Source organism: Anser cygnoides, chromosome 2 (assembly GCF_040182565.1).
Source record: "Anser cygnoides isolate HZ-2024a breed goose chromosome 2, Taihu_goose_T2T_genome, whole genome shotgun sequence".
NCBI lineage: Eukaryota > Metazoa > Chordata > Aves > Anseriformes > Anatidae > Anser > Anser cygnoides.
The window spans coordinates 117,179,691-117,204,017 of record NC_089874.1 but is presented as its reverse complement, the minus strand read 5'-3'; the positions used below and the strand labels follow the sequence as shown (position 1 = coordinate 117,204,017).

Below are 24,327 nucleotides of genomic sequence, written 5' to 3'. Positions count from 1 at the left end.
CGCGCAGGTAGGCGGGCGGGGCCGGGCGGGGTGTCCCAGCGCCGTGCCCGGGACGGGCATTACCCAAAGAGAGGGAGGGAGGGATAAAAAAAAAAAAAGGTAATTAAAGTCGCCGCTGCCGCGCGCGGTCCCACCCTCCCCACCGGCCGGCTCCTCTGGCAGACGGGAGGGGACCGAGGGAGACGGCTTTCCGCGCAGACACACCGCCGCCGCCGCGCACTCCTCGCCCCGCCGCGCAGCGCAGCGCAGCGCAGCATGGCCCCCGCCGCCCCCCGCCTCGTCCTCGGCCTCCTGGTGAGTGGGTTAGGGGCTGGCACGGGGCTTTGCGATGGCTCCGGCTCCGAAAGCCCCCTTGCGGGGTTGAGATGGGGCTGAGGGTCCCGTCGGAAGAGGGGAGCGCTGGGGACCGGGCTCCGGTGGCAGGCGCTGGTGCCGCCGGTTCGTGGGGGGGAAAGCCGAGCACGGCCCGGTTTGGTTCGTGCGTACCCTCCCCCGGGACCCCCAGCGCCCCACCGGGGCTGGCTGCGGGCTGGAGGAAGCCAGCGCTTTCCCCTGCCTGCCTTCCCCCTGCTCTGCGGGGGTTGGTGCGCAGGAATCGGCTGCCGAGAGGCTGTTGTCGGGCAGAGAGTGGCGGAGTTAATTTTTATTTCATTTTTATTACGGTCTTTATTTTATGGATGAGTGGAAGTAATTTGTCGTTGGTTTCTTGCCCCTTTCCCCTTTATTATCACCGCGTTCTTAGAAAGAAGGCAGATGGTACTTTGAGCTCAGGAAAAAAAAAAATCAGTAGCATTGAATCACTGATTTCATTATTTTTGCGTCATTAGATATGTACATTTTAATGAGAGTGGTACTATTCCAGATGTGCTATGCGTTCTTGCCTTTGCTAAGATATTCATAATAAAACCCAGAGAATCCCAAATGAGTTTATTAATTCATCTAATTAAAAAGAAGACGAAATTCCACTGTCAAGTAGGGGAAAAAAAGCCTGCACACACCCAGACCTAAAAAAAAAAAACCTAAGGTGTCGTCTTCATATAAAGTGAATGGACAAAAACTTATTTTTACCTTGCACCTCCTTATGTCTTGATATTCACAAATACCTATTTCTTAAGTTTGTTTAACTCCAGTAGCTCCTCATACTGACATCAGGTTAGCTTGGTATTACTGATTCAGAATTACATGCTACTGATTCAGAAAATATCTTAGAACAATGCAGCAAAGTTGTATGACTTCAATAGTTTATAAATTTATACAGTAACTATCAGGAGAGAAGGTTTTATTAAGTATCTTTCAATAAGGAAAATGCCTTTTAAGACATAAGCAAGGATGTTTAAAGTGTTTTGTGTATACATGTTTTTATCTGTGCGTATATATGTAAGAAACAGTATGAACTGCTTTTATTATACAGACACAGCATTTAAATTGCTTTAATGCAATCATTACACTCCACATTTCAACTCAATTTTTAGCTGATCTTAGTTTTTATAAAGATTGATAATGCCTTTAAAAATTTTAAAGTATTTTATTTAAATAAGTTAATATATGTTAATTTAAATAAGTTAATAAGTCATTTTTAGAATTTCCATTAGCTATTTACTTCTTTATACGTTTAATCCTAAGGAGATGTGCAAAATAAAGTTGACTTTCCTTTTTGCTAGACTTTCATCCTGAAAGAATAAATGTACTTAAAAGGATGAATACATTTATTCACATTCTCTGTTTCTTTGTTGAATTGGTTGTGTGATTTTTGGATTAAAATTTTAAACATATGGATAAAAACTAGACAGAAGATATACATCCACACACACGGAATCTGAGGTCAGGACTAAATTAGTGTGTGCTGAGTAGTATCTTTGTACCTCTATGATTCTTATAAGAAGTTCTGGTTATCTGGTTAATGCATCATTTGAATTTTGAGAAGGACCTCGTTTTGTAACTGGTTTTATGGGAGTGGACTGCTGTCATGCACAACGTTTTATTTATGTCATATCTAATTGCTGAAGCTAGATTTAACCAGTTGAGAATGTACTTTGAAGATGCAAAGCGATATGTAAGTGCAAGTGTTGTCATGTGGTTTTAATAAGACACTTGTCCCTTTAATGTTAGGCATCGCCAAGGTTTTACCAGATTGAATTAGATGGGTTGAACCTTAACGCTCGGGGGCTTTGAACCTAAATTGACCAGGAGTGCTATTGGAGGAAGCATACTGTGGAGCTGTACTTCATGTTTACAGGAAAGTAGTAGTGTAGGCGACATCTTGTCTAAGAAAAGTCAAAGTCTCACTGCTGATGTCAGTGCTGCTGTGATTTTAGAAAAAAACACACATTGTGTTGCACAGTACCTGTCTTTTTGGCTGAAGGGTGTTTTCTGGATCTTTTGACTAGCTACTCTTTCAAAAAAAATAATTATAAAAACAAACAACAACAGAACAACAACAAACAAAACAAAGACAGCTTCAGTAACAGTAGCTATTATTCAAAATATCATGTAATTATTTCTTTTTCCTAACTGCATTATTTGTTTTCTAGGTATTGAGTTTGTGCTGTGATGCTTGCAAGAAAGTCATTTTTCTTGTTCCTTCTGCATTAGAGGCTGGCACGTTAGTTGGCAGAGGTGAGAAACTGCAGGATGCCCATCATAACAATAAAGCATTGTACCTTTTCTGGAGATGCTGTTCACAGTAGAGGAGACCTTTTTTTTTTTTTTTTCTTATTTTAATGGAATGAATGGATGACTGGACAGCCAGTTAAATAGCTGGATCAGCCTTTTTTAAGAAGGATACGCCCTGTATTTGTTACGGATTTGAACACTGACTCTTTGCATCCATTTGACTTTTGCGTAAACAGCTATCGTCAGCTTTCAGTATGTGCTTTAAAACTAGAATGACAGAGTTTAATGTTCTCAAAGTTCGGAGTTCTAAGGCTTAGTATTTAAATATGTGGCTTAATATTCCAAAGCATACCTATAAACCACGGAGTCATACGAAGAAGTCAATAAGTCATTTGGATAATGGGAAAGGAAAAAATAAAACAACCCACACAACCAAAGCACCCAGAAGCTGCTGCTGTGTGACCAGTGTGAAATACGTCTGTGACTTCTCGGCTGTGCTGGGGTGCTCAGGACACACGAGGAGACGAGCTGGAAAGGCATCCTGCATGCACACCCGGCTGGGAGAGTGCTCCTGGCTGGCTGGGTGTCTGTCTCACTTTAAGCTGACCTGTCTCAGTTAGGTTGATAGAGAGGCAAAGGGGAGACCAAAAAACACCCCATCTCCTTTTTTTCCTGTCTTTGAAAAGCAGCTTTTAAAGGCAGGGTGTGGGAGCTGCTATCTCCTGTGCTGCCTGAGACTGAATTTGAGGCTTCAGAGGTGCCCTGTGTCAGTCCCAGGGCAGCAGAGGTGCATTCCCCAAATTTCTACAGAATGAACAAAGCCAGGAGATTTGTAATTATTCATAATACCAGTGCTCAGAAAATCTAACTCTAAAATTGAAAGCTCATTGACCTTCCTGTTAAACTTTACAGTGAAAGGTTACAGCTGTTTAAGTTTTTGTGCATTCTCAATAATTCTCTGTTTATATAAATCAATTTTCATTTATTTAAAGTAAAACTTCTTGTTATTACAGTGCCATGAAAGAAATTGCATAACACTGAACTTAAACTTTCCAAACATTTAACGAAGGTTGTGTAGCTTGGGTGGCATTCCTTAAACATTTATTGAGAAAGGGTAATACATTTTGCATTGATATCAGGGATCACAGCATGACAACGAAATGAGTCATGATTTTCCTTGTTGTTAAGAGGTTTTATATATTTCTGACTTACGTGATATGGACGAGAGACTGTAAAGAAAAAGATCCCACAAAGCTGTGACATACTGAGCATAATGTTGACTCACATAATGATCGCAAACGAGATCTCCATTCTGGTATTTTTGGAAATAGAGTGTTCTAATATGCAGCAGTGCTATAATATGCACCTTAAAGTGAGGAGGTTATAATTCTGTGCAGTACTAATTTTTTTTGTTCACGGATTGGCAAAGGTGAGGAGTCACTGCAATACTATAGGAAGTCTATTAAATGTTTAATTGTGCAGTTAAAAGAAGGGCTTAAGAAGAGGGAGGAAGAAAAAAAGCCATATTTAAAATTATACTTCCTATCAGTCTTTACATTGTTGGAAGATAAATTAAATTTCTTTTATTAAAGATATCATCTGCATACGTGGGGCAAAATTTTGAATCTAATCTGGAATTTTGCACTTGGCTTTAGTAGCCATTTTTTTTTTATTTTTTATTTTTTTCGTAGCAAGACCCAGTATACTATGATACCATTAAAAAAGTATTGAAGCATGCTAGTACATAGTTCTCTTTATTTTAAAGCCTTTTGATTTTGTACACACACACAGCATTTTGGAATTTATTAAGACAAGAAAAAGGATATTTGACTTTGAAAACATGACGCTAACACCTCCATGTACTCTGCAAGGGTGATTTGTGTAGAGTTTGGACCTCTGGCCTGCATCTTTTTCAGGGTGTCAAATAATTCTTTCTTAGTGTGATGGTGCTGTTGCAGTTCATTATGATTATCCTGATTTTGCCTTTTTTTTTCCCCCAACTGTAGTGAAGAATTACTCACTGATGAACCAATTTGAGTAAAGAGCGAAGTGTATTAAAATTTATTTAAGCCACAAGTTTATACCAAATACAGTAAAAATACTTAGGGGGAAAAAAAAAAAAAGAGGAAGCATGTAAATTGACCTTACTTGGTACTTCCTGTCAACCCTGTGGGACTCTGTCATGTATATATTTAAAAAATGTCAATCATTTGTTCTAGAGTTAGTCTGTATCTCTCTGATCAGTCTGCCTCATAATTTAAAGGCCTTTGTCCTCCCAGGACTTCTAAATCACATAAAACCAGTCAGTGCTTTCCTCCTGAGGGCAAAGCTTCCAAGAAGTAATAGCTCCATTGGGAATTTGCATTAATTAATCATATTCACTGATTTTGTGGGCCATGGAGCACAAGATAATGCCTACTGATCCAATAATGAGCGTGTCTGCAGTGCTTATTGCATTTAAACTTATAAGTTTGTCTCTGATGCTTCAATAATTTCACTAGTGGAATAGAGTCTTTTTTGAAAGATAGGCATGAAGCATCCATGTCCTTTAGGAGATACTTTTATGAACACAGTAGTGGAAATTCAAGTAAACTCGGTCAAGTCTGAGTGCATAATTGGGTACGAGAATCTATATTTGAGGAGCTTACTTATCAAATGACTGATTCTAAAAAACTCCAAATGCCAATAAATATCATTTTAAGTTTTAATTAGTGAATGATTTTTCACTTCGAGAGGTATGTTATTGTTTCATTTATTGTTTACATCTTTTTTTCTTACAGTTAATTTGAACGAGTGTCTTCAGTCTGCAGAACTTATCAGTTCCAGTGATGGGAACTTTAAAGTTCTGGAAGATGGCTCTGTATATACCACATCTGCTGTTTCTTTGTCTGATGAGGAAAGGACTTTTACCATAGTACTTAAAGATATTCAAGAACATGTAGAAAAGAAAATACAAGTCAATTTGGTGACAGATGAAAAAAAGGTGGGCCTCTAATTCCAAGGTACCTTCCTTATTTGGGTGCAGTTTTACAGAATACAGTTTGACATTGGGTAGCTCTAGATGAATTGTTAGAATTCAGGCAGAGTACTTTTCTGTAGTGTTTTTTTTTTTTTTTTTGTAGCAGTTGTGATTACAGTGTGCGTTAAATCAGCAGACTTCCATTCTGAAATGGGAGATGCTAGCAAGGAGCTTAATCAGGAATGTCAAGAATTTTAAAAGCCATATATGAGGCATCCAAGCAGATTTTATTTATGCAAATTACTACAATGAATGAAAACCCTCTTAGAATGCTATAGGAAGTATAATCGGGAATGAAGATCTTGGAAAAACAAATGGTCAGTGGGAAAAATGGTGGGGAGATGGAAAAAGCAAGGACAATAGTTGATCAAAAATGTACACAGTTAAGAGTATATTCATATATCTTTATCTTCTAGACCCAGGCACAGAAGACCAGGCAGGCTAGAGATACAGTTCTCAAGCGAACCAAAAGAAGATGGGGCCCTATTCCATCTGTTATGATGGAGAACTCCCTTGGACCTTTCCCACTACAAATTCAGCAGGTATATTTTATATGGATCCTAATTTTATGGCACAAGCTACTTTTCTATGTGACTTTCATGATATATGAAGAATGAAAGTGAGCTCTCTTGTGTTCTCCACTGATGCCATTCTTGCTATTATACCCATCTTGTTCTGTTCATTATGTATCTTCTGATCTCATACGTTAAATAACTTATGACCATAATAGTTGGGATGAACTGGAAACCTGTAAAAGTTGTAACAAGGAGGAGGCATACTATGAGAAGAGAGCTATTCTGCATGGAGGTCAATGAAGTGTGTAATTTAAAGAAAAAAATATCCCAAAACATTGCTTAGAAAAAGATTGCATAGACGTGGGGGGTAAAATTTTACCTACTTGTCTATATCCTTTTAGGTGTTTGTGGTGTATACCTGTAAAATTGAAGACTTAGTATGGCCTATGTTATTAGGAAAAGTTCTTACAGTAAGAAAACAAGTAGGCGTGGAAGAGAAATGCAAGAACTACAGTTATCATGGATGCATCTAGCCTTCACTAGATTACAGAGTGGCTGGTAGCAGATGTGTAGAGACAAGTGTAATAACATAGTCTGTACAGAGCAATCATTCTACTAATCTTATCTTCCTAACTTCTGGCATTTGGTAGGTAAGGAAAGTATTTGGGGAGGGGGTTGTTTATAAGTAGATAACTGCTGATGTTACCTCCTTAGTGCCTGTAATGAGATGCAAAGAGGCTATCTGAATTGGCATGTCTCTGGACTGTGCTATAGGTTGTTTTCTTTTTCTTTATTTCTCCCTTGCTTTTTCTTCAGTAATTACAAGCCATATTCTCAGTGAGTGCACTGAAACCAAAATCTTTTGAACAAAGTAAGAAGCAGTCTGTATCTGAATGTACCTTGTGCATGCAGTATTCTAGAGAGGGTAAATTTTAAAATTAAACTTTTCTATGCACACTCTCATTTATTTAGTTGTTCAATAATGCTAAACAATTTCTAAGTTTGAATTAATTATCCCTTCTCATGCACCCACATTATAAAGGAATGCAGTCACAAGGTGAGCTGTGAATCTTAAGATGGTAAAGAAGTAGAAGTAAATTGAGTTTTATTTTTGTTTTTGAAGAGTTCATGCTTCTGCTATGTGTGATCATGAAAAGGCGGAAGAATATATGAGAATGATGCTGACGCTTTCCTTTGGGCTTAAAAATTCATTCTTTGTAGGTCCAGTCAGACACGGCTCAGAACTACACCATTTATTATTCTGCAAGTGGACCAGGAATTGATCAAGATCCAAAGGGTTTGTTTTACATAGAAAGAGAAACTGGAAATATCTTTGCTACTCGTGCAGTAGACCGTGAACAGTATCCAAGCTTCCAGGTACAGGCCTAAATTGTGTTAAGTATAATATATTTTTTTTATTTCTGTCATGCACACATTTGAAAGTTGGGTTACAGGGGAGAAAGGAAGCAGACAAGATCTATAGTCAGCTGTCTGTTTAGAGTAGTATCTCTGGTCTTCGAGAGATGAAACCAGTGACAAAGAAATACTTGGTCATGTAGATCTTGAGAGGAATTTTGTTTTTCACTGCTTAAACTCTAATTACAACAGTAATGGCAGTGAGCTACTGAATTTACATCACTTCTAGGAAGAATTTGAAGTTATCCCAGAGTTTTTCAGGGAGGGTCGGAAAGGTCTGCATAAGAAACCGATCATGACAAACTCCAGCCAGCTATATTTTTCGAGCCTGTTTTTCTCAAGCTGCTCAATCTTTGTATTTTGTTAACAAGGTACACTGCTCTCTCTACTGGCTGAGAAGTGTAAGAAGGCAGATAATAAAAATAAACAGCTCCTGAATAGCGAGGTAACTTGCAATACCTGTTATTTAATTTCATCAAATTATGTTATAACAGCCAGATAGTTTTATTACTATTCTTGATTTTATTCTAAATAGTAGTAATTGCATCTAAATTTTTTGTAACGCTGATGTTGTTTCATAGACAACTCAAAAAATTGTGTTCGGGAGACTTGGGAAAGATGTTTGACAAAGTTGACAGAAAAAAGGAAAGTGATTCAAATACTTCTAGTAAGGGGAAAGATTGGGAAGCAGTCACAGTTTTTGTGTAGCTGTCATCATTAGATAGCGGTCACTTCTCCTTCCATGTGGGTGAAAAGTCTCGTCTTGAGAATTGTGTGCTTGACACTCTGTATTTCATTTTGTTGACTCCTCCACCGAACTGAAAGTATAATAATACCACATGGTGCTCAAGTATGAAGTGAACTGAATTTCTGTCTTACAGATCATTTGCTTTGCAAGTACTCCAGATGGTTATTCACCAGAGGTACCACTTGTGCATACAATCAGGATAGAGGATGACAATGATAATGCTCCATATTTTACACAGGAAGTTTTTGAGTTTTGTGTTCCTGAGAACTCCAAGCCTGGTAAGAATTGTTTCAAACTGGTGAACACATTTACTGTTACTCAGCTCAGTTAAGTACCGATGTGATCCTGACATTTTTCAGTGGGATTTCCTGAGTAGTGTTTCTTTACATCAAAGGCTGAGTTTTCAAAGGGCAGCCCAAGATTTCTTAACAATTAGGAATTTCAGAATGTCATCTCAGTAATAGTGAAAAATAATGTGTAAAACAAATGTTTTAAAACTGAGATGATTCGGTGTTCTTAAAGCAGTTTAAGAAATTCAAAACATTTAATTTTATCCAGAATCACTTATCTGCATTAAATGTTTAGATCGCAAAGCACAAAACAGCAGTTCTTAACAGGTAAGTTTCCTGAAAACTAAGTTGGCAGTATTCTAAGGTCTAAAACACTTTTGATTAAGCCTACAGTGTGTGTCCAAGGTGTTGAATTAAGGTAGGACGTTTCCTGGTTAGGGAAGGCAAGATAACACATGAAAGGCTTGTTTCTGCCCATACCCATGGACAGGTAGGGATTTGCCTGTTGCTGAGTTCACGTCAGTGTAACAGAGGAGAAGAGTGGAGAGACAGGTGGGGTATAGAGAACAAGTAATGGAAAAACAGTGGTTTGCCATTCCTTACCATCTCTTAGACTAGGGGTGCAGAGTGAAGGGGGGTCTAATTTGCTTCACAGACAAGGCGGCAAACTGCCTTCACATTCACCCCCGAAGCACCAGTTGCGTTTCGTTCTCTGAGTTCCTCCACTTTCGACTGGGTGAGTTATGGTTTCAAAGTGAAGTCTAGAACCACTCAGGCTGGGGATGCAGGACAGCAGCAAGCCCCAAGGGGCGGTGCTACAATATGGGCTGTGTCAGAGATCACTGAAGTTCCTCCTCATTTTCCCTGGCAGCTCCTCTTCATCTGTATTTGGGATGTTCAGTTAGAAGTCATTGGCAGAAACTCTAGCTGAAATCAAGACTTCTAATATTTCTCTTGATTATTCTTTCTGTTCATTTGACAATTGTGATATTATTTAAACAGAAATATCTGTTCAAATAATTGTTGCCTATTTATAGATTTTTCTGGAATTTAAAATTGCTATGTTGTATTTACAGGTGTAATCGTTGGAACGGTGACTGCAGAAGACAGAGATGAGCCTTTAACTCTGCATACTCTGTTGAGATACCGCATTGTGTCACAAAACCCACCAATAATCCCAGCATTTTCTTTACATGGTGAAACGGGTGTCATTAGTGTGTTATCGCCACAGCTGGATAGAGAGGTGATCTTTCCTTGAAGCTTATTTAGCTGTGATCTAGTGCACACAGATAACTTCCTAACTGAATTCCTGTCATGGGAATCATCAGACAAAACATTTGTTACCACTTGTATTTCTCTCTCTGAGGAGCTTCCAAAGCTTACAACAGAGTTTGTCCAAAATGTTTCTGCATAGGTCTACCATACTCTAGCTAAACTTGGCAGGGAGACTGCCTGCTACTCCTGTTTGACACCAAACAGTTTTCTCTGGATTCCTACTCTTTCTCTGTTCATGAATCCCATGGCCGCTGTTTCCTCCCAGTCAAGATCTACTTGAGGTGTTCCCTGATTCTTTACAGGGAAGATGAACCAACTTTACTGGAAGTAGTCAGTCATTCTGCACTCAGCAGAAATATCTCCAATATATAAAACCTGAACAATAATACAGTGTTTCTCAAAACTTATGCACAAACCATTTATTGTTATCGGATATCTTTCAAGTAAGAAGATCGAGGAGATTTTACTTTTTAACATGTTCAATGTTTTTTGGATAAAAGGTCATGCGAGAGTGTTTACATTAGAAAAACTGACAGGCATGTGTAATTCAAAACAATATTTCTTGGATAAGACATACTAGAAAATGGCTGCAGGCACATATTTTTTAGGATAAAAATAATTGCATTCTGGAACACTTAGTCACTTAATGGCTGAAAATACGCCCTAGTGGTGAGCAGCAAAATTGTATGCTCAGAGGTACATCACTAAGCTTCTTCAGCAAGAGAAAAATGCAGTGACTGAGTATCACCACGACTACTAGGGTCACAGAGACCACTGAGGGAAGAAAAGCTTGAAAAATGAGTCCACTACCTGTCTTTTAAAGAGAAACTTATGAAGTGGAACAGGAGCTTTCTTTTCTCCACCCAGGAAACCTAATGCAACCTAATGCAGTTATTCAGAACTGGGTTTACTCTCTTCATTTTCAAGCTCCCTCTTTTGTGCCCAGCTCCAGCTTCCCTAGGTTGTTCAGGTATTTGTAAGGCTAAGAAAAAGCATTCTGCTGTTGCCATTCCAGTCACTGATTTGAGTGGGTTACTTATTGATGGTTCTGTAGGAACTGCTGAGGGCACCCTCTTTCTACATCATATATCCCAAACAAAGGCTGATTGCAGGAACGTTCATTGAAATAACAGGGTGAGAAATGAAGCTTAATAAAAAGTAGCCATGGACCGAAGCACTTTATCAGCTGGAAATGCAAAAGAAAACTGCCACTCCAATGGGGAGGGCGAGGGGAGAGGGATTGTGAGGATGGATTAGGGGATCAAAGCACATCATCTGTGTCTTCCAAAACATCAGATACTGGAAAACAAAGGTGTCTGTGGCCATTGTGGGGAGCTTTGATACTGGGTATAGCTTACAAATTACTGACAGATGCCGAACTCAGTGCTACTTAGCCACTGAAATATATTTTACTCTTTTTCCTTTTGGAAGTAAACGAAAATAGCTCCAAAGCAAACTGTCATATTTTGTAGGGGACAGTGATGAGTTTGGAGCAGAGTTGGGGAACAGGAATAAAACATTTATTGATGTGTGCAACTGATTAAAAAAAAAATGTGTTAAAACTTCTGTATGCTTGTATTCTTTGCAGCTGGTGTCCACATACACTTTATTAATTGAAGTGAGAGATATGGGAGGTCAACCTTTTGGTTTGTGCACTACAGGAACAGCTATCATTAAAATTGAAGATACAAATGACAATGCACCAACTTTTAAACAGATACAAGTAAGTTTTCATAAATTGTCTGTAAAGAGTAAAATAGATAAAAACATACCACCTTTCTAATATTCCCAAGGGCGCGCCATCAAGTATGATGCCTAGTGCCCCAAGACAGTTCATACCAACATAGACCTTTGTGAACATGGTTGTTGTGTTATTTGGTAGTTAGACTTATTGCTATATTAGTTGTTGTGAGTCAATGGCCTTATTGGGAGAAAACGAACGTTATTAATTCGTTCACTTCTGCAATACGTTATCTCAGAAATCCTGTAATGTAACCATTTTTAGGGTGGGGACAGATTCACTCTGAAGCATTTCCATGAGCCAGTTATCTTTGACCAGCTTTTGGCTAGTTGTGTGTTGTTAGTGTCAGTGAAGTAGATGCAAGGATTTCACTGAGAATTTCTTTGTTATTCTTCTTCTATACATGAGTAGTATTTAAACCACTTCTTCACCAATAGCTATAAATCAGCCTTATGTCTTTGTTTACTGCAGCCATCTAAATTATCTTCCCTTTGTTCACATTTTAACTTAAAAATTGCTGGCTCTAACTTTTTTTTCTTTTTTTTTTTTTTTCACGGAAACAAGGGCCTTTAAAATTTCCCTTTTTAGGACAGATTATATCTCAATAAGCATATATACAGCTAAAGTGCTGTGGGACACTGGTATCAACCATAACCCATGGCCTCTTTTTAATGCTGTGCCTTGATGACATTGTATGCAAATTAGCATCTGCAGCTGATGTTAAATAAGGGAGCTGTGCTAATTTACCATTCCTGGAAGGAGAATTCCAGACTTCATTATGTCATTGATTGCTGGGAAGTAAAAGGGAGCTTTGCTGCCTGGACAGGGTTCCTGTTTCAATCAGGGTTTAAGTACAGTTGTCTTCACTCTTGAATTGTAGAACAGCATTTTCTGATTTAGGTTGATTTTTTTGTTCTTTTGATACTTCCAAGTACGAAACACAAGTGGAGGAAAACAGAGTGAATGTAGAAATACTGAGAGTTTCTGTTGTTGATCTTGATGAACTTGGTGCGCCTGGCTCCACAGCTGTGTATGAAATCATAAGAGGAAATGACGATCGCTCCTTTGAAATTACAACAGACAGAAACACAAATGAAGGAATACTGTGTGTTGTTAAGGTAAGCGAAAATGGGACTGCTAGAGCAAAATTTGTGTCTTCAGGTGTTACTTTTAAAACCAATAACCTAGACCTAGTTTTTATTCAAAAAAATCTCTATCAAGCACATCATACTTTATTCTTATTCTGAACTCTATTTCTAAGCAGACTAACACACTGCAAATGAGGCTCATGTGTAATGCATAACTGACAGAATTTGCATAGCTCATCTTCCAGACTACTCCTCCTTTGTGTGTTCAGAATTCAAGAGTCTCCATTTGCTTTATCATCCAGCAGAGCTTGGTGCTTTTTCCTGATTCCACAGTTTGAATTGTTGATACTTAGGGATGTAACTGAAGAACGCTTCACAGCTGGGATTTTAACAGAAGTGGGAGCATGGCCGAAGAGGAGAGTGATGAGCACCTCCTCCAGCCTTGTTCTTTCTGGGAGTTGATTAAACTTATTACCTTGTCTTAAAACTATCCAGGCTTTATTTTGAATGAGTTTAGATAGTGAGTTTAGGTGTGCTTTTCTGGGTTGCAAGGGAGTCCATGTACATGTAAGAAGTTACTCTTATACCTGGTACTTTGCAGGTGTGAGACAGAAGGACCACTCTACCTGGACTCCGGCACATCCTTTTGTCTTTTAGTGCCTCTTGTTCGTTATCTGCTAAAACCGTGCAATAGCAGGTAACTTCTAAGGAGCAGAGAAAATTAATATTAACATTTGAGGATGTAAGTCAGAAGGCTAAGCTATGTCCGTGGTATACTAATCCAGTTGAAATTTCATGTATTTAGTGTAACTCTGTAGTAGACCAGAGAGTATTGTAATTTCAGGATATAAATAGCTTTACTGGCATAAGATGTCCTTTGAGAAGGTGTCTGGAGAATTGCATGTGTAGATACAGACTGATCAGCCCCACAAGTTAAGACACATTTGAAGTGGGTGAACTCTTACTAGGAAATAAATGTAGGTGCTAACAAGAAGAGTGATTGACTTGTGCTGGAAGGAAGATATTCATAGCCTAAAATAATGGTCAGTTAGGTATGGGAGGAAAAAGTCTCAGGCCACATTTAATTTTTATGTCAATTCTATTTGTGATTCAGTAGCAGAGTATTAATCTGAAAATATCTAGTGATGCTGCTTACCTTATTAGGGATAGTTCCTCTGGTCCTTTTCTTTGACTGATTTAGAACTTAACATTTTGGGGTTTCTTTGCTTGTTTAAATCTTATCTCTTTACTGTGTCTCTAGCTGGATGTTCCAGAAGCTGTTGTGTTTTGTAAACAAATGTCATACAGTTTTACCTATTTAATAACTGTTCTGTGAAAACAATGCCCAACTTTGTATTAGCTTGAAAGAGGGAAAAAACACACACAAAAAAACCTGTGTTTCAGGGTCTGGACTATGAAGGCGCCAAGCAAAGGATCCTTGTGATTGCAGTCAACAATGAGGCACCCTACATGCTGGCACCACATTCACAACAAGTTGTCCAGAGCACCAGCACTGTCATAGTGAATGTCTTAGACGTGGATGAGGGGCCGGTGTTTAAACCCTGTTTCTTCCGCATGGACGCTAGTGAATGTGATGAGGTTGGGACAAGTATTGGGAAATACCTAGCAGAAGATCCAGAAACTGGAAATAGTGAAGGCATCTGGTATGAAACAATGTTATCTCTAGTTTATTTGGAGTAAAGCATGGAGGGATACAAGAAAGGGGAATGTTGATGCTGTGTGTGTGTGTGTGTGTGAACATAAATACCTGTATCTATGTGTGTATGTGTATATAGGCATAAATATATGCATGAGTACGTATTTGAGATCCTTACCTAAACACAAAAAAATACTCTTAACAGCTACAAGATAGCACCTGGACAGTGTAATTGGATCAACATAGATGAAAAATCAGGTGAAGTCAGAACCATTAGAGCCTTGGACCGAGATCTAGGAGAAATGAAACGAGGTCAATGCAATATCACAGTCCTCGCAATAGACAGAAGTGAGTACTAAATGTTGTCACCTTTATATGTAGTCTATGAAAGATATTTATGTGCAATTTTAACTTAGGGGCAACTATACTGGTTCAGGCCAGAGGTGCATCCAGTGCATTGTCTTGCCTTTGGGATGACTATCAAATGCTTAAGGAATATTATACGGCAGGGCATGCATATAAGAAAACAGGGCGAATTCTCAGTATTTTCAAAAGTTATCTGCTCCCATTTAAAGCAGGGTTGCAGTAACAGGATTGTATTCCTTTTATTTCCTGACTAAATTTTTGTTTTAAGTGATGTCATGTAACAGCCATGAAGTTGACAACAGAGAAAATAGAGAGAATTTTTCAAAAATAAGTTGTCCTTGAAACTCTGACTGTTTTCTCCTCTTTTTGGTGTCTTGTTTCCGGAAACCTTTAAGTTAAAAGAACCTGTAAGAATAGCTGTATTCACTGATATGTGTTACTGTGCACTTATCCTCAGTAGGTCTATGTTCTGTAATAGTGTTCACATTATGTATTGCTGAGGTACAGAGCTCTTACAAATTACTCTCATTATAAGGAGGAATTGCACACTCAGGTTCTTATTCTGAAACAGATTTTGGTCCTGACTTAAACTGAGTGTTTATTCTTTCTGATCAATTTAGGTATATGTGCTTATTGCAGGGAAAGACATGGTTTCCCTGTATTCCTCAATATCACGTAGTCAAGATGACTAAATACACTTTTCACATCTAAATGCAAAAAATGTAGCAAATAGATTATCATGCTTTTAATTTTAAAATATGATCAAAAAAAAAATAGATTGCTTTTGTAAGTCCAATGGCAGGATTTATTTTTAGCCCTTCTGTGCTAAAGCAGGATTGTATTCCTTTTATTTCCTGACTAAATTTTTGGAATAAATTTAGAGCAGTTGGAATAAAGAGCAGACCTTGAAGTAGCTTTACAGTTGAATAATACAACTCTGTCCAAAGCTTGGATATAAAAATTACATGTATATTACAACAATTGAATTGTTTAGAGCATCTCTTGTATCTAAAATAAGTGTGATACAAGCGTCTGCAATTAGGCATTTCTAGAGACAGTTTTAAAAAGCTGTTTTGATGTAATTTCACTGTAATGTATATACTAGCAATGACCATTCCTATATTGGAAAAAGTCAAATTAGGAGGGAGAGCCCATTCAGTTCTTACATGTAGGCTTTGATGTTGTAGTGTGTTTCATGGCTGAATCCTGCTACTGCATGGTGACAGAAGGAAGAGGACAGAAAAAAGTACACTGTATCCCAAAGTGTTTGCCTTCCCAGGGGAAGGGGAAGTATGCTCTAGGGAAAGTGTAATGTATTTTCTCCTTCCAGGAGTAAAAATTCTGGAGTCTTTACCTTTCTGCTGTTGACTCTCAGTTTGGCTTAGGCTCCTTTACCCCGGATTTTTAGGCTCCTTGTCCTCTCATCCTCCTGTTAGACAGTATGTGTACCCACATAGATATGTAAGAACAATAAAATATGTTCTGTCCATATACACAAAATGTGGAGCTTTGGAACCTTTTTCTTCTGTATAGCTCTTTCTTTTCTTTGTACCAATACACATTGGTGCATTTAACTATGACCAGATCACACTGCTGAGAGTAAATGATTTTCAAAGCAAGTCAAGGAGTTTCTGTATGGGATCCTGAACTGCATAAAAGCACGCACTTCATGAACCTGCAGCTGCAGACTTTCTTCTACCTGCTTTGTCTTTTCTGTTTCTTTTCCTTCCTTTACTCATTGTTGCAGTCTTACTTGAGGACAGCACATGAATAGGAGGAAACAGACTGCAGCACTTTCTTCCCTGTTGCCCGAAAAGATGAGTTCATTCCTAAGCAAATATAAGAACTCTGCAGAAGCAGCCAAAAGAAACCTATGAGAAGTTCCTATCTGCTTTTGGCTAAACCAATAGCTTCTTTCCACCTTAATTCTCAACCTGGATATTACAGTTGATGATATTCATGAAAATTGGGACTAGAAATAAAGAAATGAATGAATGTTTGACTATTTTTACCATTTAATTCTCTTTTATTTTATAGATGGCAAAACAGGCACTGGAACTCTGCAAGTTGTCATCCAGCCTTGCAACAGGAATTTCCCACGAATACTTAAAACTGATTATATAATGTGCAGAGACAGAAAACCTATCTGCCTCACTGCAGAGGATGGTGATATTTCTTCTTACAGTATGCCTTTTGTGTATCGCGTGACTGACCGTAACTTGGCTTCCTCATGGAAGATAACACGACACAATGGTATGAGACTTCCTCCTCAGTTAGCTGTAGGTTGCCAGAGGCAGCTGTGGGACAGCTGCCTTGGGTGGACTGTGAGATACCTTGATAAATACACATTGGAAACTGGTCAGTAGAGCTGATGAGGTAGACTTGATCATCTATAACAGTCCCTCAGTTTCATTTGCTGTATGGGAGATCAAAAGTATAACATGAATAAAGGGAAAACACTGAAGAGAAGAGGTCTTAGCTGTCCTGGGTTTGCAAAAGTTAGCAGGGTGGTACTGTTGGCATCACAGAGGCAAGGAGATGGCTACTATATTCTGCCTCTTGTAGCATAAACAAGAATTTGTCCTCAGTTTACTTGGGTCAGAAATCAGCTGCTGTCTGAAATTGTGATGTAAAAAGATTGTGTGTGAGAACAAAAATCAGTGTATTAAATTGGATCAACACCTCTGGAGTAGAAAGTATACGTTCATAATTTCATAATTTGTACAGAATTTAACAATGAAATAGCCAATACTCCAAATAAAAGTACAACTTTTTTGAGGCTGCTGTTACGGTGAAGGACTGGAAAACTGAAACTTTACCTCAAATTGATTAGAGGCAGGTTTTTCTTTTTTAACTACTGCTGACAGCCAGCACATTTTAGGTGAAACATAGATGGATAAAAAAAAAAACAACAAAACAACAAAAAAAAACACCACAACAACCTCCAAACATTACTACCTCTCTTTATATACTTATGTTAATTTTAAATATTTTCATAGAAGTAGATAAAGGATTTGCTAGAAAAGAAGTACCTGTTCTCTAAAATTTGCTGATACAAAAAGTTATAGCTGGTGGTGGTTTCCTGGTGGGTGCTGTATCAAGAGCAGCATATATGTTTACTACCAAGTTGTCATGTGTAGGTAATTAGCCTGAAAAGGATCTGATTCTGAAGTGTCTAGACAAACATGCACTAGTGAAAGGCAAAAGACAGCAAAGTCTGAGACTGAAGACATCTGAGAGTTTCAAGGTTTATACTAGGCAAATTTAAAAACAACAAAAAAAAGAAATTAAAAGGGACATACAGTTTCATGCACCTCAACATAAAATAACCATTATGTACAAGATAATCATTGATGTATGTATTTTTACAAATGATATATTTTCCCCTTTAACAATGACCAGTGACCAGGTATTTTACTAAGCAGAGCAGCACACTAAATGGATTTCACTTCCCACTGAATATAGTTATTCCCATTGGATATAGCAACAGAGCTAAAGAATGGAAGGGGATATGCATTGAGGTTTGGATTAATTTTTCCAATCACACTACTGGAAGTGCTTCTAATAAACGTCATTGACAGTCTTTATTAGTAAATGTAAATGGAGTTTCAGGCATTGTTAACGGTATATTTGTTTTTGTCTTTTTACAGAGAAGTCTGTGTATCTTTCACCAAGGGGTGATATTCCATTTGGAATATACACTATTCCTGTAACCGTGTCTGATAAATCAGGAAAGCAAGGAGTCACCCAAATAACAGTTAACTACTGTAACTGTGTTATTCCAAGCGAATGTGAAAGGATGTCTTATGCCTCCAGCAGTGTTACTCTTGGTGTATGGGCCATCCTTGCTATGATCTTAGGATCACTACTCTTGCTGTGTAAGTATACTTTTTATTTTAACGTTGAGTGCAAAACACTTCATTTTTACAATTAGCTGAGAATGCCCAACTCAAACTTGATTCATATAATCATAGAATGGCTTGGGTTGGAAAGGACCTTAACGATCACCTAGTTCTAACCATCTGCCATGGGCAGGGATGCCACCTGCTGGGTGGCATTGGGTGGTGGGCTGCCCAGGGCACCATCCAACCTGGCTTTGAACACCTCCAGGGATGGGGCATCCACAGCTTCTCCGAGAGCCCATTCAGTGCCTCACCACCCTCTTGAGTGAAGTGTTGTGGGTTATCTTTTTTAAAGATACTTCATGCTTAAGCATTTAAAAAGACTAATATAAGAAAATTAATTTTCAAACAAAATTAGATACCATTTTGAGGTAAAGTTCAGAGTATCTTCATCCCTTATTATCTTCATCCCTTATTTCCTCTCCAGTAATCCTGATTACAATCTGTGGTTGTTGTGGCTCTGGGGTAATGCGCAGGCATGTGACTGACGATTGTGCCAATCACAACTTAATCATTTCAAATACGGAAGCTCCAGGAGAAGAGGTGATGGTAAGTTGTCTGTTTACTTCAATGTAGTAATATAATGAAGATTCTGCATTTGCAAATAAGTGATTTAGTAAAGGAAATATGCAATGAACGCAGGAATCATTGATGTGCTTTGCTATTTTACGAGACTTTGAAAGCTCTTACTTTAGGTGATCGTTTGTACCATATATATTTAAAGATATCCTGTGGCTGTTATTCCAGGAGCCTCTTCTCAGCTGTTAATAATTCTTCCAGACTTTAACTGATTGGTTGGAAGTTTCAGGTGGATATTTTAATCGGTCTTGTAATTTTCAACAATGAGATTAGATGGAAGTTTACTCTTTAGCCCACGTTGAATATGTGCTTATAGCAAAACATTGTTGCTGTTCCTTGGAGAAAAAATTTTTAATTTAGCCAATAATTACTTTAGGTGTCACAAGTACAATTTATACTTTTTCCGTAAAAAATGAACCCAAGTGTAGTTGATTTTTGAGTCAGTGGCAAAAGTATTGAACAGTCCATGTTCACAAAATATGTTCTTGCTTTTGGTGACTAAACTATTTCAAGATTCAGTCTGTCATGAACATAGTCGGGCCCAGGTCTGCATTCTTATACAAGGACTTACCTCTTCATACTGTTTCCCTTCTCTTTCCCTCACCCCTTGACTTTTGCCTCCTCAGAAAAAGGTTACTTTAAAAATATTTAGCTTACTTACATTAGAAACCAAGACAAACTATACTAATTGTGACAAATGTCATATTTGTTATTGCCTATGAAGCATAAAATGTAGTGCCATTATAAATTGATGCATAATCTTTAATTTATATGATCCCGTACTAGTTTTTCCATTTTTCATCTGGTATGCAGATTTAACGTAGAATAAAATAGAATGAAATTTATGAATATGACTATATATCTGGTTTAATGGGTCACAGGTTGTTAACTTTGGAAACCAAGCATTATTTTATGTGATATTTTGAGAAACTAACGTATATGGATTATAGTGCATCTTTCGTCAGGATAAAGATTCAGTTGTTGGATCTCGTATCATATCTAATTGCAGATTATTGTTTTCCACTTGTCCTAATATCCCTCTCCAAAGACCACCCATTGATTTTTATGTATGAAGTGCTAAGGATGGCTTTTTGTTCAAAATGTCACTGTGCAAGACTGAAAACTTGAGTTTTCAGTATTGACAGTTCCCAATTGCTGAATTTTACAAATGCAATAGAAATAAAAACAAATTAAAGGTTTCTCCACTATTACTGTTTTTATTTTATTTTATTTTACTTTATTTTTTTTTAGGATCACAATATAATTCCTCTACAAAATACAGCTGATCAAGTAGGATGTGGAATAAAAACAGGAGATCAACAAACATTTGAAATGGTAAAAGGAAGAGGTCATACCCTGGAATCAGTCAGGGGAGGTGGACATCAGACTCTGGGATCAGTCAAAGAAGGAGGAGGAGGACAGCCTGTGATGGACACATGTAGATACTCTTACTCAGAATGGCATAATTTCACACATCCTCGTTTAGGTGAAGTAAGTATTCTGACTCTAAGTTTCCTGCAGTGTAGGTTATGATAAATGTATGCAGACTTCTCAAGGAAGATGTGTTTGGGCTAGAAAGGTGTTTTTTTGCTGTTTTTTTTTTTCTTTTTCCTTTTTTTCTTTTGATTCTCTGCCTCCCATTTTGGAATATGACTTTCAAAAAGTCATCCTTTAAATATTTTGAGACATAAGCATAAATGACTTTCTCTTGGCTTAAACTATAAGCAGTATGCTATTTTACATTAGAGTATTTACTTTCATTAATAATATTAACCTTACTCAAGCTTTTGTGAGTTTAGTTTGCTTTTATTCTAACTGCTTGCTCAGTACTAATTTAAGACCTGATATTTATCTTAGCAATGGTATAGGAATGTATGTACAGCATTAGAAATATAGTTACTCCATGCTTTGGAGATCAGAAACTCTACTTGCCTAACTGGTTACATGTAAGTCAGTCGTTCAATTTTGAGTGGATTTTAGTTGTTTGACAGGTTATTTAAACAGGTTCTTCCTCTATTGTTGTTACATATGTGATTAGTAGAAATTATTTCTTTATTAAATATTTATATTTTATAGTCTTACTGATATAGACCAATCATGTGCATTTTTTGTATATAGGAATCCATTAGAGGACACACTCTGATTAAAAATTAATCAATGAAAGGTAAATCAAAAGAAATTATTTTTATGCAATATGTTTAGGATAACAATTTAAGAAAATAATAAGGTGCATTCTCTTCCTATGCAGAAGGTGCACCTATGCAGACAGGATGAAGAACAGAAGCATTCTGAAGATTATCTCCTTACATATAACTATGAAGGAAAAGGATCCTTGGCTGGTTCTGTAGGCTGCTGCAGTGATCAGCATGAAGAAGAGGCACTTGACTTCTTAGATCAGCTGGAACCTAAGTTTAGGACATTAGCAGAAACATGTGTTAAAAGATAAATGTGCCTTTCACAGTGCTGAAAAAAAAAACACCACACTGTAAATAAGTGGCTGTCCTACTTTTGTGACACTGGGTATTTTGGAATTGAATGCAACAGATTCTTCCACTGCTTGTTTTCTGGGGGAGGGGTTTATCAAAACTAATTTAGAGTGGTGAGAGTGTAAGTAACTCTTACATTAAATGTATAGCAGATTTTTTTAGTCTCTACTAGACACGTTCCATCAAAAGTAAGGGATTCAAACCGTTTTTTCTTTAGACTATGTTCATATAGTAATGCTAGTTTCTTTTTAGATTACATTTCCTATTCTCTGTGATTGCTTAAAATGCAAAACTTAGTGCTGTTAATTATTGATTCAGCTTCAAAATTTTATTGTATTTGGCTTTGGAGAAGGAAAGCTTTTTTCACTCACTGTTCCTTTGTTTTCTTTTAATTCTGTAGAAATAAAACCAAAAATATTACTGGTGGATATCAAATACCTTGTTAATTTTCAGCATATATGAATGAAATGTATATGAGATACTTCTCATTTTTCACATAAAAAATACCAATGACTACATTAGAAAATTTTATATTTTGATTGAAAATTAAATATATATATATATTGTATATATGTAAAATAATATTCAAAAATATATTTTTCTCCTAATGGGTTGCTACCCATCAAACTTGCTATCCTAAGGGATTTATGGCATCAACACATAGGATATCAGCATTGTATGCGAGTATATATTTTTCTTATAAGGAAATGAGAGATGAAAAAAATCAGGAAACAGGGGTAACTATTGTACTTTAAATGAATACGAGACAAATCTCATGTTTACTTGACATAAGTTTGTACCTCAGTTTCTTGTGAGTTTTAACATGGCATCATTATAGAAATGAACATTGCCAAGAGTTTTGTCCAGCATAGCTACCACTACCTTTTTTACTTCTTTTAGCTGTGGATGTCATGAGACTTTCTTTCCATAAATAGAACTGACAGAAGATACAGCCCAAATGGATTGAGCATGTACTGCATAATAGCATGTTTCAAAGATAGCTCTATTTGAGACACAAAAATAGCACCAGGATAAAATGTCTGTTTAAAGCCTGTTATGTGGTGGTTGTAGAGGTATGCATTTTCACAGATCTCTGGCAGAAATTATCTGAATCCCATTTGTTGTTTTACTAGATCAAGCATACATATACACTATATATATATACAAAACTCTGTAATATATATTGCAAATGACAGTAGTGTGACCTGAGTATTGTCATAAGCTATTTCTGGAATTCAGCCTCTGCTTCCCCCGTTTTGTATGTTTTTAATATTTGCACTCCTGGTTAAGTACTCTATCCTCTGCACTCTGGGAATTCTCTTGTGCCTTAGAAGAACGTCTTCCTGCCTATGAGAAAGACGAACTTGTGCAATCACTTATTTCTGTATCTGTATTTCTGCTTTTAGGATTTGCTTTGTAAACGTGAGCCTTTGGGAGATACTCTTAAAAATGTACTGTAGCTTATTCTTTGTAAAAAAAATTATTTTGTAGCAACAAAGAGTCACACTACCCTCAAGTCCAGTGCACAGCTGTTGTTGACTTCCAGTGATTGAAGTTCATTCCAGATTATGGTCAGTGAAAACCCATAACAGTATAAAAAGTTAAAGTTATAAGATATTAAAGCCTTCTTCCTTACACTGTAAATGGGCTTCAGACTATTTATGGTAAGAATTAGCTATGGCTATTAACGTTAAATGTATTTTAGTCTATTATTTGAAACTGGAAATGAACTACATTCACTGCCAGCGAGTGGTAAGAGTGATGGTCACCAAGAGCAAAATTTTAGATGAGAAACAAGGTGTTATGAACTTACATTATGAAAAAAACGTTAACGCTTTTTATGGACACTCTTCTTCTTTATCACTAACATAAATGAGTTTTGCTGTACGTTTAGGCAGACCTGTGGCTGGTGCAAGTCAGGATGGCCTTGCTGATGTCAGTGAAGCTGTGCTGATTCATTCCGGGTGAAGATCTGTCCCCTACTGATTTCCTTAATTCTTTCTTGTCTTGTATCTTCAGTTATTGGCTATACACTTTTTAAGGTAATGTTAATATCCTTTTTCCCCCCTTTTTATTATTATTATTTTTTTAGTTATAAACGTCCTGTAATTCAGAAGGACCTGAGATAAATAACAGAAATGCACTCCTTTTGAAAATTACTTGGGGGGTGGTATAGAGAAACCTCTAGAAATATGTTTTCTTTCCTTATAAAATATACTAGTAGTGCTATTTGAAAGGAATAGACTACATTTATTTGAGCTTTAATGGGCTATTTTAAGTAGATGGTTGCCAGCTTTCCAGCTCTGGAGTTGCAGTAATTTATTGAAAGCAAAATAATGTTTTCTACTCGAATTTACATTCGATATATTTTTTTTCTTTTACATTTCAACAAGAATAATTAGTTATATTCATTTTTTGTCCATTTTTAAACAAAGCAAAAAGTTGGAATAACCCACTTGCTTGTCTGTCTTAAAAATTAACTATCTATTTTTGTAAAACTAAGAGTAGAAAGGTAATTGAGATGCTTTAAAAAGCGAGCTGTAAAAATACTATTTTCCGTGTTATCTTCTAATCCTGTGAATGGAAACTTGGCATAAAGCATTACAGTTTATAAATACTAAGTACCAAATAA

At 37.2% G+C, this 24,327-nt stretch overlaps 1 protein-coding gene across 2 annotated transcripts; it reads left to right on the top strand.

The window, feature by feature from the left end:
• LOC106037565 (desmocollin-2-like) lies at window positions 1-22,130 on the top strand. Of its 2 annotated transcripts, XM_048049368.2 has the most exons (17): window positions 1-294; window positions 2,532-2,616; window positions 5,394-5,596; window positions 6,049-6,174; window positions 7,369-7,524; window positions 8,445-8,589; window positions 9,678-9,844; window positions 11,465-11,599; window positions 12,550-12,735; window positions 14,110-14,369; window positions 14,568-14,710; window positions 16,766-16,981; window positions 18,379-18,606; window positions 19,058-19,179; window positions 20,461-20,700; window positions 21,328-21,373; window positions 21,458-21,564. In XM_048049368.2, exons 1-16 carry the CDS (start codon window positions 256-258, stop codon window positions 21,361-21,363), a joined length of 2,487 nt encoding a protein of 828 aa, XP_047905325.2. In that variant the 5' UTR covers window positions 1-255; the 3' UTR covers window positions 21,364-21,373; window positions 21,458-21,564. The 2 variants fall into 2 exon arrangements, with proteins under 2 accessions (XP_047905325.2, XP_047905324.2); XM_048049367.2 differs by lacking the exon at window positions 21,328-21,373 and having other exon boundaries at window positions 4-294; window positions 21,458-22,130.
• Window positions 22,131-24,327: the final 2,197 nt, after the last annotated feature.

Bases quoted from the DNA above. Each gene is read 5' to 3' on its own strand.
- LOC106037565 (XM_048049367.2), top strand. From the start codon at position 256: ATGGCCCCCGCCGCCCCCCGCCTCGTCCTCGGCCTCCTG. The intron at 8,590-9,677 runs GTAAGAATTGTT...TTGTATTTACAG, and splicing joins TCCTGAGAACTCCAAGCCTG to GTGTAATCGTTGGAACGGTG. The intron at 19,180-20,460 runs GTAAGTTGTCTG...ATTTTTTTTTAG, and splicing joins CTCCAGGAGAAGAGGTGATG to GATCACAATATAATTCCTCT.